At 48.6% G+C, this 1,360-nt stretch overlaps 1 protein-coding gene across 1 annotated transcript in view; it reads right to left on the bottom strand.

The window, feature by feature from the left end:
• The window catches only part of DPP8 (dipeptidyl-peptidase 8), a 19,193-nt gene extending 19,104 nt beyond the window's left edge, over nucleotides 1-89 (bottom strand). The window contains 1 exon segment of the mRNA XM_009070555.1: nucleotides 1-89. Coding sequence (XP_009068803.1) covers nucleotides 1-89 — 89 coding nt within the window.
• Nucleotides 90-1,360: the final 1,271 nt, after the last annotated feature.

Below are 1,360 nucleotides of genomic sequence, written 5' to 3' on the forward strand. Positions count from 1 at the left end.
GGCTGCTCCTCCCTCGGGACCTGCTCCTCCTGACCTGCAGTCTCAAAGATTTCCAGGCCCGGCTGTTCAGTTTCCATGGCTGCTGCCATGTTGCATGTTTCTGGAAGGACAGAACAGCAGAGGTTCAGTGCTGCTCTCCAGCAAACCCTCACTGGGCTCCCAACACACCCCACAGCTAAAGTGGGGCGTGTTGGGAAACAATCAGCATTTCACATGGGGAATAAACCCATAGGAGAATGAAGAGGACTAGGAAAGAGATTTCTGCCCTGGGAAGCAGGCTGGCACCACACAGCCTTCCAGAATGGGACCGAGGACTTCACAGAGCCACAGATTTGTTGTTTGCCTTTCCCACCTCTCACATACCAACTACTCATTTTAGTTCATCAAGTGGATAAAGTTTAAGCTCCCACCTGCTTCTTCCCCCTGGGAACTGTGCAAGTATCACTCACTACCCTAATATCAGAACTGGGGTTGATCAGGAGTGGAGCAAGAGCTGGGAACAGCCAACTCCTTGGAAGGAACAACACTGAGAGTTGACCTGGAACCATCAGGCCACACACAAATGGTTTAGGCATGTCTTTATTCCCATTATTCTCCCATAATTTCTTGGGTTTGCTTGCTTTCAAACCAAGCTCAGAAGGGCTTAGCAATGACCAATGCTACTGTATCATCTCGGGGACATAACTACAAATCCTGAAGGAAAAAGGCTCTTTCAGAAGTGTGAGGTAACACCAGAATAAAGGGACACAGTGGAAAAAGCATTTCCCAAACAGATTTCTCTGCAGTTCAAGTCTTATCCTCCCCACCAGGCTGTTAATTCAGCAGTTATCTCTTCCTGCAGTCAGCTGTGCTTTACACAGTGTTATCAGCCCAGAAGTCTGGCAAGAGGAAACCAAGTCCTTTCACTGGAAATCCCAGATCTGAGGGCAGCTCCAAAAAGATCCAAGCCATAAACTTCTGCCACATAGTTCATTCCTGGAGAGCCCAAGGTGTCAATCCTCCAAGAGAGGGGGTTTCTATATATAGCATGGAAAGACTGCACAAGTGGTGTGTCACTGCTGGGGCAGAGAGTGATGGCCTGAGCCTGACAAAAACACTAACACAGCTAAATAAAGCATTTCTCTGGAGCACACAGGCACTGAAGGATCACAGGATATCCAGGGAAGGGCTGGCAAAGCTCCCTGATGAACTGGCTCTTCTGTGGCTCTACACAGCAGCTGAGACATCTCCTCAGGTGAGTGAAAAAGAGACAATCTGCACCTTGTCCCATAGCCACTGTAACACAACCTGCCAAAGGCAAAGCACAGCAAGTTTGGGTTGACAGTTTGATTCCACCTTTGTCCACACAAACCCAACACAT

Source organism: Acanthisitta chloris, unplaced genomic scaffold (genome assembly GCF_000695815.1).
Source record: "Acanthisitta chloris isolate BGI_N310 unplaced genomic scaffold, ASM69581v1 scaffold16142, whole genome shotgun sequence".
In the NCBI taxonomy this organism is placed as follows: domain Eukaryota; kingdom Metazoa; phylum Chordata; class Aves; order Passeriformes; family Acanthisittidae; genus Acanthisitta; species Acanthisitta chloris.